Below are 26,695 nucleotides of genomic sequence, written 5' to 3'. Positions count from 1 at the left end.
TTTTTACTGTATTTTTATAAAATAAATGCAGCTTTCGTTGGCATAATATCCTACTTTTTTCTTTTTCTTTTTTATAAGAAATAATTTACTGACCACAAACTTTTCAATGGTATTGTATATAATAATAAAATAAGTTATTATTGGTGTCTTAAAAGGATGACTGCACTGCACTGCACTGCAAAAAAAAAAGTTCTTCAAAAATGCATAGAATAAGAAATGGGGTTAAAATTAATTAAATATGTTTTTTGGAAAACTAGTCTTAATCTCTTATGCATCTTTTAAACTATGCAAACTGTCTTGTTTTAGGAAATTGGGATATATTTATATATTTATCTCTCTCTCTCTCTCTCTCCTCTCTCTCTCTCTCTCTCTCTCTAAGCAGCGTCTTTATATCACAATAAATGTATTCAACTTCGCCACACTGCAAGACAAAAAAAAAAAAAAAAAAAGCTTTGCCCTGCTGTAAAGTGGAAATGATAATGTAATTAAATCATTCATTTGGTTCAGTTTAATTAGTGCAGCAATACTTTTAAGATTAGCCGTGGCTAATCTGATTAGCATGAGGCTGCGACAGATGGATACACTGTCTCCTTTGAAGTCCAGTGGCAGTATAAGACGCCCAGCCAACAGAACATTCACCCAGTCCCCTGAAGCTCCAGAGGCCCACGGAAAAATCTGCCATCTTTCCTTTTACAATGGGAATTAAACATCTGTAATGTGCTTAATTGTTAGCTGGAAGTAAAGTTCACAGTTAAAGGAAACTACTTAAACGTTTAGATAAAAAATGTTGAATAATGTGTCTGTGCTCTGATTTTATTTTGTGGTTTGGATTTATTATCAGTAATAGGTGATGGTTGTGTGGAATGACTAATTTGTTTCAACTTCAAGTACTCAAGTACATGTATTCTGCTAAAAATAAAAGGGTACCATGGTAATATTTGGATGCGAAACCATAGTAGTCTTTGATATACCCTGGAATACCATATAAATACCATAGTATATTGTGTTTTACGATGGTTATCAAATTATGCAAATTTTTATGCTTTTCACTGCTTAAAAAAAACCTTAAACTAGGCTAAGCTGGTTAGCTGGTCTTCCTACCTGGCCACAGCTGGTTTAGTAGGCTGGGCTTTAGAGGGGTTTTGACCACTACCTTAGCTAGTCAGTATTGGTCACCATCTGAACAACCAGCAAAAACCAATTTGTCAAGGCTTATACCAGTTTACATCCAGGATTTAACCATCTAAGACCGCTAAGCAGCTTTTTTTAGTCAGTATGATATACTGTAAAAGGGCATCTCGGTAAATTAGAATGTTGTGGAAAAGTTAATTTATTTCAGTAATTCAACTCAAATTGTGAAACTTGTGTATTAAATAAATTAGATGCAAACAGTTTAAGTCTTTGTTTATTTTAATTGTGATGATTTTGGCTCAATTTAATTTAATTTAATTGAACAAAAACCCACCAATTCACTATCTCAACAAATTAGAATACCGTATTTTCCAGACTATAATTCGCACTTTTTTTCATAGTTTGGCTGGTCCTGCGACTTATAGTCAGGTGCGACTTATTTATCCTACCAAAAAAGCATAGAGTGCCCTCTCGCGGCTGTAGATGGTAATGTTTTCTCTTGGTTCTATATAAATGCGACTTATAGTCAAGTGCGACTTATATATGTATTTTTCCTCGTCATTACGTATTTTTGGACTGATGCGACTTATACCCAGGTGCGACTTATAGTCTGAAAAATACAGTACTTCATAAGACCAATAAACAAAACATTTTTAGTGAATTGTTTGCTTTCTGGAAAGTATGTTCATTTACTGTACATGTTCTCAATACTTGGTAGTGGCTCCTTTTGCTTTAATTACTGCCTCAATTCGGCGTGGCATGGAGGTGATCAGTTTGTGGCACTGCTGAGGTGGTGTGGAAGCCCAGGTTTCTTTTGACGGTGGCCTTCAGCTCATCTGCATTTTTTGGTTTTCTTGTTTCTCATTGTCCTCCTGACAATAGCCCATAGATTCTCCATGTGGTTCAGGTCTGGTGAGTTTGCTTGCCTGTCAAGCACACCAACACCATGGTCATTTAACCAACTTTTGGAAATGTTCAGTTACTCAAATTCTTGAATCGATTTTGCTTGACAATCCTCATAAGGCTGCAGTTCTCCTGGTTGGTTGTGCATTTCTTTCTTCTTCCACACAACTTTCTGCTATCATGCTTGGATACAGCACTCTGTGAACAGCCAGCCTCTTTGGCAATGAATGTTTGTGAAGAGTGTCAACAATCTATCTATCTATCTATCTATCTATCTATCTATCTATCTATCTATCTATCTATCTATCTATCTATCTATCTCTCTCTCTCTCTCTCTCTCTCTCTCTCTCTCTCTCTCTCTCTCTCTCAAAAACATTTGTATTACATAAGATACCATCTAATACCATCACTCTACCTTGTTACTTCTTTTTCTGTATATTAAATGAATAAGCCACTAAGGTTGTGCTTGATTTTACCACAGTAAAAGGGTGTATTTTGGCTTATTGTGAGATGCAGATGAATCACTGTAACTCACGCATAAAACAGTGGCAACAGTAATATGAAAAAGACACTGGTGTTTAAAAATAATCACATTTGTTAAGTCTAATAATGACAATAAGCACTTCTTCAGTCGGGTACTATAGTTAATTAGCTCAACTGTAGATGGTTTATGGTTGCCAAGCAACTTAGCACATTAATATAAAATTCATCTGATGTGCGGTCGCAGGTTTTGTCCTCTGCTCTGTGTGCTTATTCATCCCTGTCTTTATCTCTCTTTCTCTCGGCAGCGCACCTGTACAAGTGTTACGCCATGCGGGACAGCTGTGGGATGTGTTTGAAAGCAGATCCTCGGTTCGACTGTGGCTGGTGTGTACAGGAGAAGAAGTGTTCGCTGAGACAGGAGTGTGCTCCTCCGGAGAGCATCTGGATGCACCCCAGTGCAGGAAACAGTCGCTGTGCACATCCCAAAATCAACAAGGTAGCACCCGCTCCCATTCTGTCACACCCCATTTAACACATTCAGTATTTACAAGGCTGTCAAACACCCTTTTTTATTGTGTGAGCTAGACTTGTAACCGGTATTCAGTAATGCAATATATCACGGTAATGAATATGCACAATATTGTTATCGTGGGCACTTCTGAATACCATGATAATTATATTACAAATTATTCTGAATTTGGAATGCATTTTTAAGAATACTATTCCCATCAATTGGTCAAAATGCACACCACTGCTGTATGCTGCTTAAAAGACTCTGTGTATTATTTAATGAGCTAACTATGACTCCTATTTTTTTCTTAAAGAGCCAGTAAGATGAAAATTCTAAGCTTCCTATCACTGTTTATAAGTCCTGTACATTAGGTTTAAATCCATCCAAGGTTTAAAAAACATTGTCATTTGGTCAAAATATAAATTTTAAAAATTACCTCAATTCTCAGAGATCCCCAAACGGTTCACGCGAAGCTGTTCAAAAGATTCAGTTTCCTTAAACCCCACCTTTCGGTAGCATACTGTGTTCTGATTGGTGAACTTACATAGTCAGTTTTGATTGGTTGTTCCGCACAGAACTTCATGGTAAACAATGTGTTAGCATCTTTTTGGGGTGAATTATGTCTTATTCCTCTCATCGCGAAGCAAACAGTAAAATAAAAAAAAAACTTGAACAGTCTCGCTGCTTTTTCTTCTGTGTGTGCCTATTCAAGCCGCGCGCTTCAGTTTGAATCGGAATAGTGCGTTCAGCGCGGGGGTGTGATCACATTAGATATAATGAAGGGAGATGTGAAAAACAGACATCGCGTTGTTTTCATATGGATTACTTTATCACAGAATATCTGTTAGCAGCACTTGTTACACTTCATTTTAATGACGTGTTTGTAAATGAAGATCAGCACAGACAAAGGCTGCAGACAGCACACATACTGATTAGACGCTCGGGAGAAAACAAACACATAATTTCGTAATCATACTTCGCGTTGTAATTCGGAGATGCTTGTTGGTCTAAATAAAGTTGGTAATGAACCCTCTTTTATGGCCAAACGCTTTGAAAATCCCGCCGTGTACTCACCGAGATTAGAAAAGCAGTCATCAGTGAAATGTTGTGAACACAACAAAAGGGATTTGTTGTACTGCTCTGGTATTGTGGTAAAAATGAATTTTAGCCATTGGTTCTTCTGATCTTCATTCTTTGGCAGTGAAAATAAAACAAACTTGCCTTTACAATTAAAAACACACTGTCTCCTCGACATGATGCTATCACACTAACCAGAGCATCTGTGTGGGGGGTGGGGCAGGTCAGAGTTCCGTTTCTCCCAAGACGGTAGGCGGAGATTATTATGCAAAGTGTTCATAGTGACGTACATAGAGATGGGCAAAAGATTTGAAATCTATAATGACTCGTTTCAGCGATTCAGAGTCGACTCCTTACTTTAGAAGCCAATAACTTTATAAATCGTGTACTTTTTGGTTTAATTACTTTGCACATTGTTTACACTGATGGACAGCTACATCATAGACTGTAATACAGGTAATTTTTTATTTCCCATCTGTGTGGCTCTTTAACAAAGATTAATAACTACTGTAGCAAATGAAGCTATTGTGAATGTTAATGGTTAACTAATGAGATTGTAAAGTGATACCCATGGGTCTTTATAGTTCTTTTGCACTATAATCTGTGCAAAACCTTTAACTTTATATATTTTTCTTTATTGTTTTATTTTATTTAAAAGTTCAGTTATTTGTTATTAGAAAAAAGTTATTTACCCTATTATATTAAACTATATTTTGAGCACTTTTTAAAACTAAATTTAAATACCGTGATAATACCGTTTACCGTGATAAATCATGAGCAATTAATCACAACAGGAAAATTTGATACCAGCATATCCCTAGTGTGAGCATTTATCAGGTGTTGTATTTTGCAGAGCATTGTTGATTATGAAGGTTGCTCAATAGTGCTTTGCAAAGAACCTATGAAGTACATTTTCTCCTGTATAAGGTTTTTGAAAAACGTACTGGTTCTTGTAAATAATATTTTCGTTTATTGGTTCTTTAGATCAGCGTTTACATTTTAGGTTTCTGTTAGAAACCTCAAGTCTTACTGGGTTTTTTGAAGCACCATTGTGGTTTTGTCAAATTACAATTTAAATAAATAAAATATTAAATACAATTATATGAAATATTGTTTCAATACAAAATAAGCTCAGTCAACTGCATTAGTGGCATAATGTTGATTACCACAGTAAAATAAAATTAAAAAAACTCCACCAAGGCTATCCTTAGGCACTTAGCATAGCCTTAGGGGGGTGTCGTGGCCTAGTGGTTAGAGAGTTTGACTCCTAACCCTAAGGTTGTCGGTTCGAGTTTTGGGCCAGCAATTACCATGACTTGAGGTGCCCTTGAGCAAGCCATATGTTAACTTCCTGTATGCTAATGATGGTGTACTATTTCTCAGTTTTTATAACACATATGCTCTACATCTAAGAAAAAGAGACAATAGACCTCCATTTTAAGTTTCCTACAGTGGCTGTGCCAAACAGATCTCTCACTGTGCTTTTATTGCTGTGCAGCGGTGTATTGATGCTAATATATTGCGGTGTGCCAGTGCTGGCAGCTGGCAGTCTAAGAGACAGCGGTGTCTCTCAGTAAGATTAGCCCCTGATACTGGGTAATTGCCAGTGGCACAGTTGCTAATCCGTTAGCTCATGCTTGTCTCTCTGCTTACTTATCGCTCTATAACCAGAACTGAAAGCTTGAATGAAAGGAGAAACAGAAAAGGAAGCGGTAGAGACAAAGAAAGGGAATGGAGTACGCTTGTTTTCAGTTCACATAGAATTGGCTGACTGGGATGTGAAGAACAAACTAAATTTGAGTTTATATTGACAGACTTTTCCCTCCAAAGTAGCTCTCAGATCAGATGTGTTGCCTTCAGAGACAAGACACTAAGCATTGTATGTTCTATCTATGTCTCGTGACCAAACCATGGTCATGTTTGATTTAGAGTTGTAAGTTGTGAAAGATGGAAAAACTATGGATTTAATGAGTTCAAACCAACGATAAACTGTTAAACATTACCACAGGCTGCATTTTCTTCACAGGCTCATTTTTGAGCATTTGTGGTACATCTCTGATGTTATTAGAGGGAACACAGAAGGGTAGTGAACAAGGTCCAAATAAACACTCGCCAAATGTGTGTAAAATCGCCTTTGGTGAGTAAATAAAAGGGAATTAGTAGCCAGTTGGCCCAGAATTTGGAACTGTAGCAATAAATGGTTTCATTAAAATTTTGAGAATAGTTTGATATTTAGCAATGCAAATCAAATCGTCTGCTTTATAGTCAGTGGGGATATTTATCATCATTAGTTTACTTAGCATACTAAGGTTTTCATTCCCTCTGATCTTCATGTTCAAGTGAAAATATTAATGTTATTTTATTATTATTTAAATACTACTGAAGTTTTTATGTTGTAGTCAATTTGTTTCATTTACATTAAGAATATATCTTTATTTTAGTCATTATGTTGTTGTTTTTGACATCTTATTTTTTATATATATTTCAAATAATTGTATTTATTTATTATTTATTTCAGTTTTAGTTCAGTCATTTTAGTAGTTTAACCTAAACGTTTGAATGTTGTCATGAAAAACTGAATTAACTTTAATAAAAATAAAAAGCTTTTTTGCAATTAACAATTTACTTTATTAAATTAAGATAGTTAACGGTAACAAAACTAGCAACTGTGAGCAGCAAACTTGTTTATTGGCCCAGGATAGAGCAATAACTTTCCATATAATATCTTAGCACAAGTAATTTTACACTGTGCCTATATATTGTATTCTTTTCTTGCAGTCTGTTTTTTCCTACCACACTCATTCCCTTGCTTCTTCTCCATTCACTTCAGAGCCGTGTGACTTCGTATATTAACCGGTGGATAAGCTTCTAATTTCATTTGGAATAGAGTATTTAAACTGGGATTTTCTGTCTCTGTCTCCTCAGAAAGACCCCTGGGTGTGAGTTGTAATTGAATTTGCTTTATGTCTGTCTTATTGTCTGCTGTTTTGTGTCTCAGTTAAAGCTGTCTGCTTATGTCAAAGTTGTGCTCCTCTTTCATTCTAAGGGCCATAGAAGTTTATAATACCTGGAGAGAGCTAGCTGTAAGCGTTACCATTCATCTAAATGGCAGTAACTGTAAGTTTTGCAATATGCTGCGGAGAGAAACCCTGACAATCATGGGGAAAAAGTCCCTCCTAAACTGCTCCTTAGCTCAAGTTTTTCGCAAAAAGCATCTCTTCACTTCGGCATCAATATCGCATTAACTTGCTCAGTGTAGATTTTCTCCTTTTCTAATTACAGCAGAGGAACGCGCACCTAACTGGAGGCAAGAGCAAGGTTTCTTATTCCAAACATTCTTTTCTTTATCTGGGATTTTCTCTCATTATCACACACACACAAACACACACCTTTATCGCACCTCTGTAAACAGCAAGCAGTTCTGATAAGCTTTGACACTGAAATATGTAAAATATACATGATGTTCTGCCTTGTTTTTTATGCAGCGAGATGAAGTGAGACAGGCATGGGAGGCGGTGGGCCTTTGATTGGATGATTTGGTTTATGTTCTCTTCATGTAGGTAACAAATGAAAATAGTCTTAAGCCTCATGTTCCTTTTGGGAGACGGACTTCTGCTGCCGCCCATCCAAGTCTGGCCATGATTGGACGCCACTAAGCTACATGTAAAACAACCCCTCTGAAACCAATTACAGACTGCTTGTCCCTTCTTGTTTCGTTATGCTGTATTCTTTATTGGCATAGCTCTGTACGAAAAGGCAATTTTTGAGTGTATGGTCTATGCGAGGTTCTAAGATTGGCTTAGGGGGAGAGGGATTTGAGAACATATGCTACAAACAAGCAATACTTGATGGGAAAATAGGAATAAAAGGAAGCAAATTAGGGCCCTGGAAAGCTACATAGCTGAAATGACAGTTATGGCAGAAGGTTGTTGCGTTTTTCCATTCTTCAGTAGATTGGTGGAGGCTCTATAAATAGGAGGTTTTCTGGGTGAAATCCCAAGTGAAGCTGTTGTACTCATAAGCAAAGACACTTAACCTCAATTACACCAGAAAGCATACAGCCGTAGACGTACGGAAAAAGGGGGTGCCAGACAGAACTGTGTTGTGTGTCTGGCTGAAGTGCGCAAGTAGATCGATTGCTGGTTTTTGACAGGTGTTACCCATGCTGCATTTCTGTGATTGCCAAAAGATGAAGAACCAACTTGCTGATTAATATCAGGGAAAGACCGACAGACAGACAGCAACATCAGGAAAGCGTCAAGACATGCACACTGTGCAGGTGGCCTGTGGGCGGATGGGATCTGGAAGACTGGGTTCTTCAGATGCCCCAGTCTGCCCCTATTCTTTTCACCCACCATCTTTTCTGATTCCTCCCACTCTCCCATCATTGTCATCCTCCCACGTATTGGATAGGGTTGGGGGAATGCGACACACAAACAGAAATAATCTCGCCACTGGAAATCGTCAGGAGACTTTGTGCATTCTGGTGCACTTTAATCTCAGTAATTGCATATATTTTTTGAAATGTATCATTACCCAGAGCTGATAATGAAGCAAGATTTACTTAACTGTGTATAATTTAACAAGGTCCTGGGGGAGAATGTGTATGTATATTAGTGTTTTCCCACTTGTGTTGAGAGATTTTATTTTTATCTGTCATTTCGCTCTAAGGCTGATTTAATTAGAAATTCATAAATTGTTTTGAACATAATAAAAGACTATCTAATGTAGGTTAATTTTAGTGTAATCCCGAGTGACAGGCTTCAGTCCAAATTCTTTGATTTTCAAGTCAAGACTACCGAATTACAGTACAAGCTCTATCAACACAGCTTGAATCTATTTTGCTTGTTAGGCTGTTGTATTGACATTGCAGTGCGGTCTGAGGAACTGAGGTTCCTGGGGAACTGGTCAGTCAATGAAGTTTTGCGAGGCTGGACTTGCATTGAGTCTGCTAGAAAATCTAGTGAATTCATCTTTCTCAAAAGTGCTCATTGTATCAATACTCCTTACATTGTTCCAGGCATAAGTTGTGTGTAGTCAGCCAAGCCAATCTCAGTTGGCTGGCTCTTGTCAGTAATGAATACAACAGGTTTTTATGCCATTCAGCACTAATTTGAAAATGTCTCTCAGATTTCAACTTTGAATTTAAGAATGTGGAATTAAAGTGAATTGAATTTCAATTAAATTAGTGTTCATTTTGTCAGCCATTTCTAATTTAGTCTTAGTCTTTTAAATTACTCTTAGTCTAAGATCCTGTGTCAAATGTGCCTTTTAATTATCATATTTAGTCAACCTTATCCTGTTTTTGTTTATTCATATTTTAGTCAACTAAAAGTTTGAGCATTTTAGTCTGGTTTTAGATAATATAAACTTTTCACCACATTTTCATCATGCTGCATAATGGTTTATAATAATGTTTCTCTATAAAAACAACAGTGTTTGAATAAGTGCATTTAATCAGCAACCACAATCGCAAACAAAATAGTCGAGATCTCATGACAGAACACAGACTGGCTGAATGACAAATTCTGAACCTCTCACATGGATATCACTAATCTTGTATTCAGATCATCGTTGGCACTTCCATAATGTATAACGAGTGTGGATGGTTGCCAGATTGCCAAAATTAAGCAAAACAGTCTACAGAAAATATAACAGAACACCGAAGCACTGATTTTGGGATTTTAACACAGAAGCTCAGATTTGGCGATTTGAACTCTTGATATTTGGAAACCACATACATGAAAGCTTGTATAGTAGAGGCATGAACAGCAGTCCAAAAAATATTTTGTCTCCTTTAAAAAAAAAAAAAAATTATATATATATATATATATATATATATATATATATATATATATATATATATATATATATATATATATATATATATATATATATATATATGTGTGTGTATATATATATATATATATGTGTGTGTATATATATGTTATATATGTATTTATATATATATATATATATATATATATATATATATATATATATATTTTTTTTTTTTTTTTTTTTGGTGTGCTGTTTTATGGTCCGTTAAATCTTCTGCTCTATTTTATTTTATTTTTTTGTTTTATCCAATGCAGTGCACCAAAGTGAAAAAGTTTGTTAAATCTCTTTTCCTGCCATTCCAGTTCAAATTCTACAGTGAGGCTGAGGCATTACCAAAAACAAAATTAGAATTTCAATGCAAACATTCTTATTTCACACTTGTTGAATATATGGTTTGCTGTGCTACAAAATTTTCCACATAGGGGTCCCCCAGGGCTCCATTCTAGGCCCTCAGCCATTATGGCAGTGATGTAGCTGAGGGTCGGCTCCAGGTTTCTGTGGAGACCCTGTGGTCGGGAGATCAGGCAAACAGAGTACCTATAATTACCTCATGATGGCTGTTACAGGTCGCCATCCTGCTGTTACCACTGCTCATCATTCACCATATTTGTTTTGTCATGCCACACCTGTCCTCGTTACGGAGAATAATCCGGCTAAATAAATCACATTATCCTACTGCCTTGCGCCATGCAGCTCTGAAGCGTGGATCTGGGAGCCTGGGTAATAAGTTTCAATTAGAGGATGGATGGAGGGGGGTTGGAGGGGGGTGTCTCACCAAGCCCAGCATAGGGGCTTCTGCTCCCCTGTGCCGAGGGGTGATTTGTCTTCATTAAAATGCAAGGCGTCTGAGTTTGTGTTGGAACTGCAAGACTATAAGGAGCTACAGGGTTCAATGCCAAGACCTGTCCACATACCCGAAAGATATTATATGGTCTACATATATCAGAATGTAAAAAAATATGTCAAAGTATCGTTCTTTTCTTACATTTCCTGGTCCTGCTCTCTGCACATCATAGCAAAAAGTCCAAAACGAAAATGTAGTTTGTTGTATTATAGTCAGTTAAATCTCCATCTCCAGTGAAACTGTCTCTATTTCCTTCATTTTACAGCTGTTTCCTGAGACTGGACCACGGGAAGGCGGAACCAGACTCACCATCACTGGAGAGAACCTGGGTCTGCAGTTTAGGGACATTATGACAGGGGTTCGGCTGGGAAAAGTACCCTGTGTTCCTATTGAAGAGGAATACGTTAGTGCAGAAAGGTGGGTATTACATACAGTATTTTGGCTTCAATTTTTCTGTCCTTTTTCAGTACTGTGAATCTGCTTTGAAACAATCGCTACTGTATAAAGCACTATTAAAAAGTTACTTGATTAGAGCCATATTTAGTATTTGACAGAGATTAAACTGAGGCTGTGGGGAATAGAAATACAGTAAAGTGTGTTCCGTGGATTATACTATTCTCTAACATGGCTAAGGTCCATAACACTCTTACTTTTCAATGTATAATCTGTCAATCTCAATCCACAGAGTGCATTTTTAATACATTGTTAGCTCTGGTTACCGATTATTCTTTTAGCATACGCTTCTAGTAGTTCCATTTACCATATTTCACCACATCGAAATCAAGTATCCTTGCAGTGCATAAATCAGTGTAGAAAATGCATAAAAATGTCTGCAGATTATGTCTGGCCCGGCTAGTAAACAGACACAGATTAATTATAGTAATAATATTTACTTGCACCGTATCATATAAATGTATCCATTCACCTTCCTCCCCTTGAGACTTTTGGTAATTTAGCAGTGCTGTTAATCAGAAACCCTAAAGAGGATTCCAATGTTTTTCATCTTCCACAGGATTGTGTGTCTTCTGAATGATGCCACAGGATACCGTGTGCAGGAAGCCCAGGTGGAGGTGTGTGTAAGAGACTGCCTGGCTGACTACAGAGCCCTCTCACCCAGGGCTTTCACCTTTGTGGTGAGTGTCTAAGACACTTAATCCTTAATCAGATATTCCTGTCTTTTGGATAATTTAAATGCAAAATGGATGCATGTAATTCCAAATGTGCATATAAACGCACTACTGTTCAAAGGTTTTTTTTTTTTTATTCTTTACATTACTTTTATGTAGCAAGGATGGATTAAATGGACAAAAGAGTTATATTTCAAATGAATGCTGTTCTTTTGATCAGCTTTTCCATTACACATATAAATTATATAAAAAATTAAATTGCAAATAAGTTGTTGTTGTTTTTTTATTAAATTGTGATGATGTAATTATGGGTCAATAAAAGATACTATTTTAAAAACTTTAAAAAATCTTGCCAACCAAGTTCTACATGCATAAAGTTTGTGGCTTTTTACATTTACATTTAATCATTTAGCAGACGCTTTTATCCAAAGGGACTTACACATGAGAACAGATAATGTATTTACTAATAATGTATAAAATAAGATGACAATAACAAACAAAGTGTTTCTTCAATTTGTCAATTTCTTCCTTAGACGCCATACTTCGGCCGTGTCCAGCCCGCTCAGGGACCTCTTTCAGGAGGAACCAGAATCACTATTGAAGGAAACCATCTCAACGCTGGCAGCTCTGTGGTGGTCAACATTGGGCGTCACTCTTGTCACTTTAAAAAGTGAGCAAATCTCTTCTTTATCTTTTGTTTATCTTTAGTTTGTGCCATTGTTTAGCAGTTTATATCTTGCAATTGCAAGATATAAACTCACAGTTCTGAGAAGGAAAACAAGCTTTCAGAGTCTAATAATAAGGCAAAAGCCCCAAACATTGAAAAAAGCATACAGTTGTCTGTCTTGCTATTGTTTTATCCATCCATCTCTCTGGTTTTCTTTCTAAGTTTGTGTTTCTGTCTGTCATACAGTTTCTGTTTGTTTGTTTGACTGTTTTATATGTTCTATAGGCTCTGCGCCAGTCGTTTTGATGGTTAGCCTGTTGGCTGTTTTGGTGTAGCATTTGCCGACGTACAATCTCCACTTGCTTGTTAATGTTGTTCTTTTCTGTCTCTCGCTCTGTCTGCCAAGTTGTCTCCCTCTGTCTTTATCTGTGTCCTTCCAAAAATCTGTCTTCAGCTTCTCACCTTAGTACGTCAACCTGTCATTCCTTCAGTCAAAATGCCCAGGCCCATTTTTTTAACCACCGGCATGTGTCTACAGCGTAAAGAGACACTTTGAAGGCAAGAACATCAGCCATGTTATGGCACAGGCAGTCCCAGTCGATTGTGTGCTTCCGTTTGTGGACGGGGACATTGAATGAGTGTTCCTGCGTCCACCTGTCTATCTGTAGCACCAGACCGCTCTGCATTGCAGCAGGGAATAAACACATTGTCTCGCTGCCAAGTCTCAGACATGAGAAAGGGAGAGAATGAGGATTACCGCGGTTCTCGCTGACTGAGACGTCAGCCACACCTGGTCTCAGAGCCAGGATTCACTTCAGATAGAAAGTCCACTTCCTGTTAACCCATTGTGCGAGGTTGTTAAAGGAATAGTTCATTCAAAAATCAATGTTCTCTTATCATTTATTCACCCTCACATCATTCCAAGCCTTTCTTCCTTTCGAAGAACGTTCACGCTGGAGATTAGGGCCATTCATTTCTCAAAAAGTCTACCCAGAAATTTACACTCTTTCTTCTATAAAACACATTAGGAGAAGTTTTGAAGAATGTTCACACTCCTGGCTTCAACACAGTGAAAGTGGATGGAGACTAGGGGGTTTTCATGCCCCAAAAATCCACAATTACCCCACGTCATTTGAAGCCTGTGTGACTTTTATTTTTCTTTTCCGAAGAAAGTTGGGAAAACAGCGACATTTCATCTTTTATTAAGAAAGAGAGTCATAGTTTTGGAACGACATAAGGATGAGTAAATGATTTCTCTTCCATTAAAGTATCATGAAAGTAGTACACACATCATATGCACTATGTTCTAAGTCTTTATAAGCCAAAAATATATATATGAGGAACAGACAAAAATTGAATTAAGTATTCACTGAAAGTCTTGCTTGATAGTAGGGATGGTGGATATATCGCATGCGATTGTGACGCACATTTCGTCAGTAAAGCCGGTCCCCTGATTAGCGGTAAATAGCCATTACCTGCTTTCAAATGAAGGTGCAATTAATAGACAGAGCCGTAGATCACGGACAAGCTATGCAATATCGTGTTCGTTATCGCAGACGCATGACAACAGCATGCGATATATCGCCCATCCCTACTTGATAGCTGTAGTCCCTGTTGCGCTTTCATTTCATGGAAAGTGCAGCTTGGACATTTTGTGAAACATCTGCTTTTATGTTATTCAGAAGAAATATTGTCAAACAGGATTCAAAAGCCACAAGATCTTCGTTTTTCGGTCGAAACATCCCTTTCAGATGCCCTGCTTCTTTTTCGTGTGTGTTTTGTCTTCCATTCATAATATCCAGTTAATTCATATTCAGATTTATTCTACATGTCTATAATCCAAATTACATATTTAAAATGCTAAATCTAAAAAAAAAATAAAAAATATCCCAAAGCAATGATTGCAATTCTGCTCTTCATGCCGTTGAATGTCTGTATATTTTACCTTTGAGGAAATTTGTGGCTTATTCACTCCACAGATATAAAAAGATATAAAAAAAATAACTCTCTCTGCACTATTCCATCTTTTTTTTTTGTGACAACCACCTTGTCAAAATATGTGCAGTCTTCAGAGGATTTCTGGGGTGTGCATCTTGAAAAGCGTTCCCATGGCAACGTGTTAAGGGGATGTGCATGGAGATTGCAGGCACGTCTCCAGTACAGAAGGAGATAGTGAAGCAGACTGAGAAAAGCAGAGCTAAAGTCTTTGAAACCCATATGTTTGTTAACACAATGATGGAGCTTTATCAAACATACTTAACTCTTACCGAGTACAGAATCTGTGTTGTGATAAAATAGAAATATATTGACATGCTTACTCGACACATGATCTGATTCTGATGAGAATTACAGTAAATACTTCAGTTGCTCTTTCTCTAACGCTTCGTCCATGACTGTAGGCGGAGCTCTAAAGAGATCGTGTGCGTGACCCCGGCCGGCGTGATTGCGGGAAGCACTCCAGTTATGGTGGACATAGACTCTGCTGAGCTGAGGAACCCCGATGTGAAGTTTAACTACACCGAGGACCCCACCATCATGAAGATAGACCCGGACTGGAGCATTGCTAGGTAGGCCACACAACAGTTGCATGGACCATCGTTTGAGTTTAAATTAAAATTGCAACATTATGATTTCAGAAAAGAGTGAAAGCCTGAATTTTTGTTGTTGTTGTTTTAACCATGGCCTAGAGCTTTGTTTATTTGCCTTAATATATTAAGCAGTAGTCTCTTTCCTGATCTGGTTTCTTTTATTCCTTCATTTCCCTGTAGCTTCATAAAGTAAAACAAAAAACAGGTAATAATAATAATTATCATTATTATTATTATTGTTGTTATTATTACATTTTTCTTTTTTATGGAGATGGAGGACAACTTTGCAGTAACTTCAAGCTATTTTTAAGTAGAACACATCAAATTTCTTTTGACTATTTTTGTAGATTTAATGCCTGTTTACACCAAAGATGTTAACTGTAATGATAACTATAAAGTTTTAATAATCATTCTAATTCTAGGAGAATAGGGTTGTTGAGACCTCGACTATAATGACACATAGAAATTATATATTTTTTAATCACTTTCACAACGCTAAATGTGCTCGATGTTTCACATGAGGGACTTTAGTCAGTTGCTGCCCAAAAATACTCACAGAAAAATATTGTTTTGTAAATAATTTGTACACTGGATCTAGACATGTCGATCCCCAACAGAAGGTATTTTAACATTTTAAAAAGCTACACTTCACCTTGTTGTTTTTTTCAGATTGGTTAGCATGTTCTCCAAACACATGCTCATGTGGTAGTCATTGATTCACAACTGGCCCACTTTTTGTCAAAGTTCCCTTGTCATCTTTCTACTTTCTATTATTTTTTTTTTAATTGCAAAATTAAAAATGTGGCAATTCCTTGGAAGTTGGTACAACAAAGAAGTAATAAAAATCTATTTGAAGCCATTTGTATTACACTTTCACTTGACACATGAGCAGAACTCATTAAGAGGTTGAAAAAAATTTGATTATTTTAGGCATCGCTCTCTTCTTGCCATCAGACGTCTGCACCTATGAGAAGAGCTGCTGTCAAGTGATGATTTTGCAGCTTTCCAGGGAGGAGCAGCGATTTGCACTAAAGCATGTCTGGTCTGTCAGTGTCGGGGCTGAAATGAAAACACAGAGTCCATAGAAACACCATCAGGTGTCCGATGGGGCAGGCAGGATGGAGCACTTATCACCTGCATCTTCATTGCTCCTGCGGGTTATAGAGCAAGCTCTTTAAAAGCCTGTAGATAAAAAGAAGCTCTTAACACACTCTCTCTCGCTCCTTCTCTTTTTCTGTCACTCACTTTCTTATTTACCTTTGTGTGGGGTCAGCAGTATGCTCTCAGAGAGCAAACAAGTGAGAAATGTAAAGCTATAGAGAAAAGCTTTTGACTTTATGCATTTAGTGGGTATCTGTGTATTTTTTTTTTTTTTTACAATATTTGAATGGTTGCTGATGTTTCTGCCTACTTTTATGTTCCAAGTCTCAGACTTGTAGCCAGACCTCTTACTAAACAGAAAAAGGTCTGGTTCACATTACAGCTTAATATCAGCCAATAATAATAATAATAATAATAATAATTGTTTTAGAAAGAAAGTGTCTGTTTAAACATCCGCTCTCAGTGATACATTTAATTTGGCACAAAATGGTATAATATATATGTATTGTCTGTATAGTATGTAGTACTGTCAAAAAAAAGATATTATTTTTTTATATATTTTATTTTAATTATTGTATAATTCTGTAAAATAGTCATATAAATATGTAAAATATTACTTGAGTTTGACTGAAGAAATTCTTGGCTTTTTCTTCTTCAGGAGTCGGTTATGTCACGACACGCGTATTCTCACAACCGTGTGTCTGTGTGACTGTGTGTTTTGTTGCCGACCCAGGCCACTACAGTCAAGTGTGCACTCTCTCTGTTGAGTCCTACTTTGAAAGGGGCCATTATCCCCCAGGAGTGTGTACAATGGTACCTCTCCTCTCTTCCATCTTCCTCTGAAAAACAAACGCACACACCCAGGGATCAAAGCAGTACCGGAAATAACTCTGCATGTGCAGAAGTCGCCCCTAGCTTGAATAGACCTAACTGGAACCCAAAAGTTGTGGCCCTAGAGCCTGTTAGTTTGCGCAGAGTGAATCTATTGATTTGAGCTGAAAATGCCCTTCAGGACCATGGCACAGCAGGTGTCACAGAGGCAAACAAGCAGAGACATCAGCGAGACTCAAAACCACAGACCTCCTGTGTCAACAAGCTTGTGAACACAAGACGTTGGTATAAGGAAATAGGGAACCCACGGCAAATTAGTATCTTAAAAATGATTTTGTGTTCGATCAGCCAAAAAAAAAAAAAAAACAGAAGCCCCAAGTTACATATAGCATCATCAAACAAAGACGGATGCCAAGAGAACAAAACAAACAGGAAACAAGTCAGGCTCAAAACTAGCTATGCTAGTACATTACAGACTCGAATATATACAGACAGACTCCTTATATACTATATATTAATATGCCAGTATAATATCACTTAATATAACCTTTGCTGAGTTATTTCAGTTAGCTGAAATTCAACTGACAACATTTTTTCAGCTAGCACCTCTGGATTAATGTCATTTGAAGGTAACACTATTGAACTCGAGTACTGTGGATGATTTCTGCCACAGTAGTAGAATAACAGGGCTGCATGCTTGCACTACAATAAGTGTACAGTTGCATACTTTTGAGCACTGTGACTGGAATGAGATATCTTCTCAGATAGTAGTGGGCAGAGGATCTATTTGTAGGCAGGGTGTCCTTTTTCTTGTTCCCTGAAGCTTGTACCTGAGTTAAGAGGGATTTTTCACTGAGACAGGCAGAGATATAGAAAGAGGAGGGACTGAAAGAGCTCCACACATACAGTATAGTGAGCTGTGGACGTCTCCAAACAGCTGGTAAGACAAACTGATCTGTAGGGTTAACAGATTTCCTATTGAAAGAAATTAAGTTAAAGGGCTAATCAGTTAGCATTAGCATTTAGCTGCTTGCTATTACTAAAAAGAGGCATGTACATTTGAGGGAGGAACATTCTCAGCCTAGATGTAGATTTTTTTTTTTTTTTTTACCAGATTAAATCTCTCATTTTACAAATTTAAAGTGTATTAGCCTATAATTAGCCTTGAAGCTGACACAAGCTGACTGAAAGCTGTAAAAATAATATCACCAAATCTCAGCCTCTGTTACGACTTATGAAACGGGTGCCGCATATGTAGAGGTAGAATGTCTTTAAACGCCTGGCTCTTCGCGAAAATCCTTTTTGTGTCTCATCACCAAAAGTGATTATGGGATATATTACCTCTGCTCTGTTTTGCCTCCCTTTGGGAGGAAAAGCTTGATAGACTGATATTTCTTCCGATTTCAAGGCCAAGAGTTGAGCTAGACTGTAAGATCGGGTTGTTGTGTGAGATCTGTACCCATCATGTTGCGATGATGACTTCCTGTTTCTCTTCCCAGTGGTGGGACTCTGCTGACGATCAGCGGCACCAACCTGGCCACCATTAAAGAACCCAAGATCCGCGCCAAGTACGGCTCAGCAGAGTCCTTCCATGTAAGTATTCGGTTTCCTTGACCTTTACCTTTCCTGAAATCTACCTTCCACTTCATTAGGCTCTTCCTTACTTGTTTCTAAAGTTAATTTCACAAAAGCTTTCACATGTTCCCCTGCCACTGTGTTACTTAAGGTAACAGCAACACACAATCCTAACCAGCATTTTTATCTTGAGAAAGTTCAGAGAAGTATCTCTGTGTCGCTTTTTGTTATTTTCTTTTTATAAATGTATTTTCCTCACAGTCTCAGTTTAAATGACCTCTGTGTTTATCATAATCGCATTAAAATGTTATAATGTAACATTTGAATTATCTGACGTCCCTTCTGCTGTCACAACTCATAGTTTGTGTCCCATTTAATTGAAATTAGGGTCAATCAATTAAATATTGTAATACACAAAATATGTCATGCAAATTATGTTATGCATTTAAATGATCACATTTATTTATTCAGTTATTTCCCCTGAGAATGGCCAAAGATAGATATGATTTAAAATACATTACAGTACTTTGCAGAAAGTACATTCAAAAGAAATTGGTGCGAGAAATGAACAAGATCAGCAACAAATATTATTATTATTAATAATAAAAAAAAAATATATATATTATTTAAGTAGTCAGATATTTGAATTAAATTAATAGGACAATGTATGTAATGCAAATAGTACAATGTTTTAAATTATGTAATTTATGTATTTGGTACATAAATGTATATTTATTTTAATAATTTTCTTTTTCTTTTTTTGTTGTTTATTTATCAATGAACTGTATATTGTTTTCATATAATTGATTATTTATGATTTCATATATATATATATATATATATATATATATATATATATATATATATATATATATATATATATATATATATATATGAACGTATACTTCATTTTTATAATGAACACATTTAATTGACACTCAACATAATAAATGTTTAAAAAAAAAAAAAAAAAAAATGAAGTTCTGTCTCCCTGTTTCCCTACTTCTACTCAGAACTGCACAGTTTTCAACAACTCCGTTATGGTCTGCCTGGCCCCATCGGTGGCTGATTCAGATAGAGGCTTTGCTGAGACTGGCAGTGGACCGGATGAGATCGGCTTCTACATGGATAACGTCCAGGCCCTCGTGGTCGTCAACGAGAGCTTTAGCTACTACCCCGACCCCGTCTTTGAACCCCTCAGTCCCACAGGCATTCTGGAGCTCAAACCAACATCTCCCCTAATCCTGAAGGTGCACATCTCTTGCTTCAAGTGGTTGATGGATCTGTGGTTATTGATGTGAGGTTAATGTGGCCAGTTTGCATCATTTGCTGATCATGTTGCCACTTGTTCTGCCCATATTTTCATTTCCTGAATAAAAGCTGCAGAAGAACACTGCAAAATAGCTACAGTAATAACTAAGTACGAATTTGTCTTCTCCATACCTATCGCTGCGTCTTCATCCCTTCGTTTCTAAACTTCAAAATGCTGATCACAGACACAGGGTGGTTTCTCCTGTAACGAAAGCTTCTCTTTTCTTTAAACCAGCTGAGGTGAGAGTCGAGACATGTCGGGTGATATTTCTTTGTTAAATGGGAATTTATTAACGAAACATTTTTACTTAATGCCCGATCCCCCGCTTGGCCCGTGGGGGGTGGGATGGCGGGGGGTGAGGGGAGAAAACAACCTGATGCATTAGCAAAGCGAAGGAAAATACGAAAATGCAATTTGGTGAAATAATCATGGATATTCTGGAGATGCATCACATTCTCCACGCAATTAATTTCTCATCTAATTTGATCTGGGGTTGGCAGTACGGATGAGATGAGAGAGAGAGGGAGCGGAATTTGCATTAAAGAGCGTCATTCCGTGGCCTCGCTGAACCCTGTGGGGTGTGTGTGTGTGTGTGTGTGTGTGTGTGTGTGGGGTGTTGGTGCTTTACTGTTATTCATCAGTATTTCTCTTTCCTGTTCTTTCTGTACATGTGGCCGCAGAGTATTCCGACCTTTATTTTCCTTCCTCTTTATCTCCATTGAGGAGATCAGTCGGAGGATATGTTTATATCTGTTCAAGCCTTTTGAATTTTCTTTGCTTTTTTAAATCAATATCTACATGACCTTTACGTGTCCAAGGTTGTGTGATGCTAAATTGAATTCAGACTAACAGACCATTACTATTATCTGGAAAACCCATTCCAGCACCTTAAAGGAATATTTTAGATATCTATAGATATTCTATAAACATATTTGCCCTGCCAACATGTTCACTGTTGCCAACACAAAACAAATATGATTATTTAAATGTATGATTTCATAGTTTAATTGATTTTATTGTAAATTTTGTATTTTCATATGTAGCATATATTTATTTTTTAAAATAGACATTTTCAATGTCATTTTGTATATTGTATAGTGTGTATACACATACAAATAGAATATTATAATATATAATCAGTTATGCATATTTACATGTTTTATTTTAGAGTAAAAAATTTTTATGGTAACAATGTAAATAGAAAATGATAATCTACTATTAATATTTTTGTGTTTATAATAATTCTATATCATAATTATATTTAAATTAAATATTATACTTTCACATAAACACATGAATTACTTAAATTCACAACAATTATAGGTTTTTTTCCCCAAATAAGTTTATATATATATATATATATATATATACACACACACACACACACACACACGCCAGATAAAATATATACAAATAATATAAACATTCAAATTTTAATTTCATAAATGTTTATGATAATAATAATAAATGCAAATCTTAAATTATAAATTTCAATACATTTTTATATAATATATACTGTCCTGCAATTATATTTACTGTATATTTAATATTATACTTTCACATAAATTACTTGTTGCCAACAAATATTTTATATTTTATCTTAAATATTGCTAATTGTAACACTTATTTTTTTATGCAAATTATAGCTATTAGCATAGTCGATGCTTTAACATGACAAGGCCCTGTTGAGAATCATGAGGAAAATAATTTGTTAAAACTGTTTATGTTAGTTCCTTTTCATATCTGAAATCCACAGTTTTGTCTTTACAGGGTCGTAATTTGATTCCTGCCGCTCCTGGTAACTCCAGACTGAACTACACAGTGTTTATCGGAGAGGCTCTGTGTGTTCTGACGCTCTCTGAAACCCAGTTGCTATGCGAGTGGCCCAACCTCACTGGCCAGCACAAAGTGACGGTATGTACTTACTGATCCTCAAGTTCACACTGACCAAATGTCAAAAGATTGGAAATGACAACTCGCTTTCAGGAATGAACTTAACCCCAACCGAATGCCCCGCTGAAGGAAAACTCTTGATCTTGCCACAGCATGTCGTTCGTGCTGAGAGAAGAAAAATATTTACGCCTGTTTTCTTCATTTGTGTTACTTTTGCGGCAAATGTCACATTGTTTTCGTAGAAATTGTGTGAAATGTATGTTTGTACAAATGCTCTTTGAGAAATGCTGGTTCAGAAATAGACGTGTCTCTTTGCGTCGCCGTCCTGGTGAAGCACTCAGAGGCGATGTGAGGTGAGCCGGGGAGACGCAGACACAGCTGTGCTCTTGTCCTGTGTACAGTGGCCTACTTATGGGCTGTCATTTGTGCACTGGACACGTCTGGCAGCTCTCAGTGTGTGTGATTTCTGTATCTTTTGGCCTGTATGTGAGAGTTGGAGAATGTGTGTGTGATGTGAGTGTGTTCGTCACACAGCTGTGCAATGACCACTATGACCCCTGTTAGACAGAGTCTCTCTAGGAAATTTTGCATGGCTGGGATCTTTGACCCCATGCTTTCTCAGGGGTCTTTGTAGTTTTTTTAGAAAGCACACAATGCCTGCGGTGCAGCACATACAGTCACCTGATGTCTGCACTAGAGTTCTCTTGAAGTTCAATTCCAAATATTTCTGTTAGTGCTGTTTGCTGAAGCATTTTACTGTATTTATACACTGGTGCGAACTTTGTCCATAATTAGTTTTTTAATAAATGATACCTCGAATTATGTGAGTTGTTGAAGAGGGGTGTGATTTTGTTTTCAAATTAATTATATGACTAGTCTTTACTGGAATTAACGTTCCGGTCACAGGTTAATTGCTTTATAAAATGTATTAATAATTAATTATATCAAATGTATATGTTAAACTGATATATATGCAGTATATTTTATTTAACTGCTTGTCCTTGATTTTCATCTACTAGATGGTAAAATGAAAAAAATATCTCATAGAGTTATTAATCAAATTATGCCCTCTAAGCAGTTCTATGTAGATAACTTGCAAATTGTAGTCATAGTGATTCCAATTTACATAACATTAACAACACAAATTTCATTAAAAAATATATCTAAGTATCCCTAAGTTTTATTGGACAGACATCCTCAGATTTTCTTTAGAATCTTAATCTAATTGGTTTTAAAGGTTTAACTATTCTGCTGTACAAACACGTTTACGGTTCAGTCAAACACCTGGACACTGTGTGGATTGATTTTTGCCAAGACAGAACTGTGTAAACAATCCCACGGTTCCTTGTTAAATTTTCTATTTTCCAAATACAAGCTTGAAATGATCCTTTAATAATAGGACATTTCGAGCTAAATGGGTTTTCAATCTCTTAGCTTGTCTCGCAAATGTGATTGGCTCATAAAGTTTTAATTTGGGTCTTTGTGTGGAGCTGCTGTTGCATTCTTGAAGCAAAAAGTTGATTCTCACAAACGAATTGCCACAACAAAATGATTAATGCTAATCGCAGCTAATTGCAGATCACAGGCCGCTACACAAGATTTGCTTCCTGCACCTCAATGAGCCAGGTCTCCCGTGCCTCTGTTACAGATCCGGGCAGGAGGATTCGAATATTCCCCCGGCACACTGCAGATCTACTCCGATAGCCTTCTCACCCTGCCTGCCATCATCGGGATCGGAGGAGGTGGAGGCCTCCTGCTGCTGGTCATCATCGCTGTGCTCATCGCCTACAAGCGCAAGTCCCGGGATGCAGACCGCACCCTCAAACGACTCCAGCTGCAAATGGACAACCTGGAGTCCAGAGTCGCTCTGGAGTGCAAAGAAGGTGAGATGAATTATTAGTAAGTCATATATCATTTAGTGCTTGCACTTATTGGTTAATTAAGTTTATTTGTATAGCGCTTTTTACAATACAAATGGTTACAAAGCAACTTTACAGAAAATTATGTTTCTACAATATTTAGTAGATGCTTATGGTGGTGACTGTCAGTTTGTGCACGTTTGACAGGATAAAAAAAAAAAAAAAATATATATATATATATATATATATGGATGGATGGATAGATAGATAAAATATTCACATGTATTCATAAAGTATATAAAATGCAATCATATATACATTTTAAATAAAAAAAATACCTCATTGGAAACTTCCAGTTTTATATATTGTTATTTTTGACAGAAACAAAATCTCATCATTCTAACTATCACCTTTTTTCAGGAAATTCTAACAATAAACATTCAAATGAAATAAACATGAATGAACATCATGTAATCACTCAATCAGCATTTCAACCGCTGTAAGATGGCAATAAAAGCTTGTAAACAAAATGTCACATAGCATTCCATATATATATATATATATATATATATATATATATATATATATATATATATATATATATATATATATATATATATATATATATATTTTTTTTTTTTTTTTTTTTTTTTTTTGTACACCCTAATAAATGTATTAATCAATTTGTAACACATAAAAGTGTTTACACCTTCTCAGTTTATTTATAAATTCTGTTTTATACAAAAAGGCACATTCTGAGATAAACATCCCCATTACAGAAAGTGAATTTGATATAGAATTTAAATGGCTGTTGAAGTGAAACCTGCGGGTGTACTCTCAGGCTCCACATTAACGTCTTTCCGTTTTCTTGTCGCCATGGTGACATCGTTATGGTTGTTAGCATGTCTTGGTAAGAGGTTGGTGTTAGTGGGCTGCACTGTTATAGCATTCCGTCTTCTGCCCAGTTTTAAATGCAGTTTCCATATGCCTTAAAGGTTTCCAGTGCCTCTACTTGGTCTCGTAGAGATGCACTGGGTCTAATTGGCCATTATCTTAGGGCTGTCGGCCCTCTGGTCACAGCCCTGTCAGGAGGATGAAAACGAATAGCTAGCTAGCTAACAAACAGTCTTTTTCACTGCAAAGGGGGAGATGACTGAATGGCATAGGGAGAATGATGAAGGAAACTTACTACTTGCCAAATGAATGAAGGAACTGGTAGAGATTGATTAGCTGTCATGTTCTTTAGCCCTGATTTATCACTGATTGGCCCACTGCCTTCATTAGTGGACAACCTGAACAGTTTGTTATCGCAATGCCATTCAATCTGCACATCAATATTTTATTTGGATCATATGCGCTGACATTATTTACAACCTCTGCGAAATATTTTTGACCTTAGCTTGGCTATTTCTTGTTTGGGCTGGAAGTGGATTTGCTTGGTAATGACCCGAAGCTCTCCAACCCGTAGTCTGTCCCAACAGGGTCAGATAATGGGCTGCAAAAGGGTGAATCTTACAAAACCTGTCAAGAAATGGCAAATAAAAGTTTGGATAAAGAAAAGTTAGTTTTATTACATTTTATAAAATATTTTAATAGTAAAATTGTGTTATAAAATACATGACAGTTACATCAGGGGTTTTTTTCCCCCTGTATATTTTACGAAATTACTGCATTAGAGCAATGAAAATGATCAGCGCAGTACAAGTTTTTGTAGGACCATTGAAAAATAATTGGCTACAAAAGAGTCAATCTCAAAAAATCACATCAAGGAATGTCACATTAGACCAAAATCACAAAAGATAGATGGATGGATGAATGGATGGATGGATAAATTAATTGATTGATTTTTAGTCCTGAAAGTAGACAAAGAGAACCCAATCAAACAAATGAGACAAAAATATTTTCTTTGTCATTTATATATTGAGAAAAAATATCCATTGTTACATATCTGTGCGGTTTAAAAAAGCAAAAGTTGCTTAAAGTATCTGGTGTGACCCAGTTTTGCAGCAGTAACTGCAGGTAAAGTTTCCTGTAACTGCTGATCATGTATTAGTTTTAGCTCATTCCGCAGTACAGAACTACTTCAACTCTGTGATGATATGGGTTTCCTCCTATGAAATGCTTGCTTCAGCTCCTTCCACAATATTTCAGTTGAATTAAGGTCCAGAGTCTGACTTTGCCATTCCAAAACATTAACTTTGACCTTCTTTAACCATCCTTTGGTAAGATGACTTGTGTGCTTTGGGTTGTTGTCTTACTGCATGGCCCAGTTTCTCTTGAGACTCAGTTCTTCGACAGATCTCCTGACATTTTACTTTAGAATTTGCAGGTATAATTCAGAATTCATTGTTCCATCGATGGTGGTAAGTCATCCTGGCCCAGGTGTAGCAAAACAGGCCCAAACCACGATACTACCACCATGTTTCGCAGATGGGATGAGGTTCTTATGCTAGAACGCAGTGTGTTCTTTTCTCCAAACAGAACACTTTTCATATAAACCAAAACATCTGTCCACAAAACATTTCTCCAATAGTCCTCTGATTTGTCAGCATGATCTTTGGCAAGCTGCAGACGGGCAGTGATTCTCTTCTTGGAGATCAGTGGCTTTCTTCTTGCAACTCTGTCATGCACACCATGAACATTAACATTAGCCAATGTGAGAAAGGCCTTTAGTTGCCTAGAAGTTACCCTGGGTTCCTTTGCAACCTCACAGACTATTAAAAGTCTTGCTTTTGGAGTGATCTTTGTTGGTCGACCGCTTATGGGGAGGGTAACATTGGCCTCGAATCTTCTCCATTTCTACACAATCTGTCTGACTGTGGATTTGTGGAGTCCAAACTCTTTAGAGATAGTTTCGTAACCTTTTTCCAGCCTGATGAGCAACAACAACTCTTTTTCTGAGGCCCTCAGAGATCTCCTTTGTTCGTGCCATGATTCACTTCCGCAAACATG

The 26,695-nt window shown here is 36.8% G+C and overlaps 1 protein-coding gene across 1 annotated transcript in view; it reads left to right on the top strand.

Moving 5' to 3' along the window:
* Positions 1-2,779: 2,779 nt before the first annotated feature.
* The window catches only part of LOC113074378 (plexin-A1-like), a 48,610-nt gene continuing 24,694 nt past the window's right edge, over positions 2,780-26,695 (top strand). The window contains exons 1-9 of the mRNA XM_026247213.1: positions 2,780-3,013; positions 11,056-11,207; positions 11,803-11,923; positions 12,451-12,587; positions 14,984-15,151; positions 18,604-18,697; positions 19,693-19,929; positions 21,762-21,905; positions 23,533-23,767. Coding sequence (XP_026102998.1) covers positions 2,846-3,013; positions 11,056-11,207; positions 11,803-11,923; positions 12,451-12,587; positions 14,984-15,151; positions 18,604-18,697; positions 19,693-19,929; positions 21,762-21,905; positions 23,533-23,767 — 1,456 coding nt within the window. The 5' untranslated portion in view covers positions 2,780-2,845. The remainder of the gene's footprint in view (positions 3,014-11,055; positions 11,208-11,802; positions 11,924-12,450; positions 12,588-14,983; positions 15,152-18,603; positions 18,698-19,692; positions 19,930-21,761; positions 21,906-23,532; positions 23,768-26,695) is intronic.

Source organism: Carassius auratus, unplaced genomic scaffold (genome assembly GCF_003368295.1).
Source record: "Carassius auratus strain Wakin unplaced genomic scaffold, ASM336829v1 scaf_tig00014389, whole genome shotgun sequence".
Taxonomy (NCBI): Eukaryota; Metazoa; Chordata; class Actinopteri; order Cypriniformes; family Cyprinidae; genus Carassius; species Carassius auratus.
The sequence above is the reverse complement of the archived record's forward strand: the minus strand, read 5'-3'. Positions and strand labels throughout refer to the sequence as shown.